The following is an 838-nucleotide window of genomic DNA, read 5'->3' as shown; positions in this document are numbered from 1 at the left end:
GGGCAGCACTCCCTGCTTAAATGGATGCGTCAGCTGCGATTCCTGCATTGTTGTGGATACTGTACATGCTTGGTACAACATCATCCACTTCAATGGGACAAATCGTCCCTTTGACAGGGTTTTAAATGCAGATTGCAGGAAAAAAAGAAAACATAAAAGATAGTAATATGCGTGGCTGAATGCACGTCTTCACACAATAATGTACAGCACGGCTGTTCTGAAAATGGCCCATTTTTCCCCCGGTAGTGTACCCCCAAAAACCCTAAAACAGATGGACTGCCGCGGCAACAACCTGGTCGAGGTGATTCCTGTAGCAAGGGCAGGGGCAGGGGCGGATGGCAGCCATGGCGCTAGCAGCAGCAGCAGGAGCAGCAGCAGCAGGGGCCGTCGTCTTGTGATGGAGACCATCCATCACAAGACGGAGCGCTTTAACAAGGATGAGGCCCTGAGAATTGTGCTCCCTTCGACGCTCTCCCAGCACATCCGGACTTACACAGAGTATGCCCGGCCAGCGCTCCTCAACATGAATCCCAGCATTGACGATGCCAGCAAGGAGCCTCCCTTCCTGTTCCTTGACAGGAAGGGCAGGCCGGTTGCAGGTGTCGACGCCCCATTCACGGACGAATGGAAGCTTATTCAAAGGAAGTATGGTGCACCCTGGCCGACAGTATTCTGCCCCATGAAATTTAGGCACCTCCATGCCACTGTGAGGTTCAAAGACCTGGTGGACAATGTGGCAGACCAGGAGGAGGAAGCCCTCGCAGGGGATGCACTCGTCATGGGAAATTCTGTTGCTGTCTGGCGCCGCCACTACATAAAGGGTCGTGACAGCATCGTG

General features: G+C 53.6%; 1 protein-coding gene across 1 annotated transcript in view; it reads left to right on the top strand.

The window, feature by feature from the left end:
* Positions 1 to 271: 271 nt before the first annotated feature.
* VOLCADRAFT_101440 (uncharacterized protein) overlaps positions 272 to 838 on the top strand; it is a gene marked incomplete at both ends in the record, with an annotated part of 1,503 nt that continues 936 nt past the window's right edge. The window contains one exon of the mRNA XM_002959875.1: positions 272 to 835. Coding sequence (XP_002959921.1) covers positions 272 to 835 — 564 coding nt within the window. The remainder of the gene's footprint in view (positions 836 to 838) is intronic.

Source organism: Volvox carteri (genome assembly GCF_000143455.1).
Source record: "Volvox carteri f. nagariensis unplaced genomic scaffold VOLCAscaffold_1132, whole genome shotgun sequence".
In the NCBI taxonomy this organism is placed as follows: domain Eukaryota; kingdom Viridiplantae; phylum Chlorophyta; class Chlorophyceae; order Chlamydomonadales; family Volvocaceae; genus Volvox; species Volvox carteri.
Note: the sequence above shows the minus strand (reverse complement) of the source record. Positions and strands in the feature narration are given on the sequence as shown.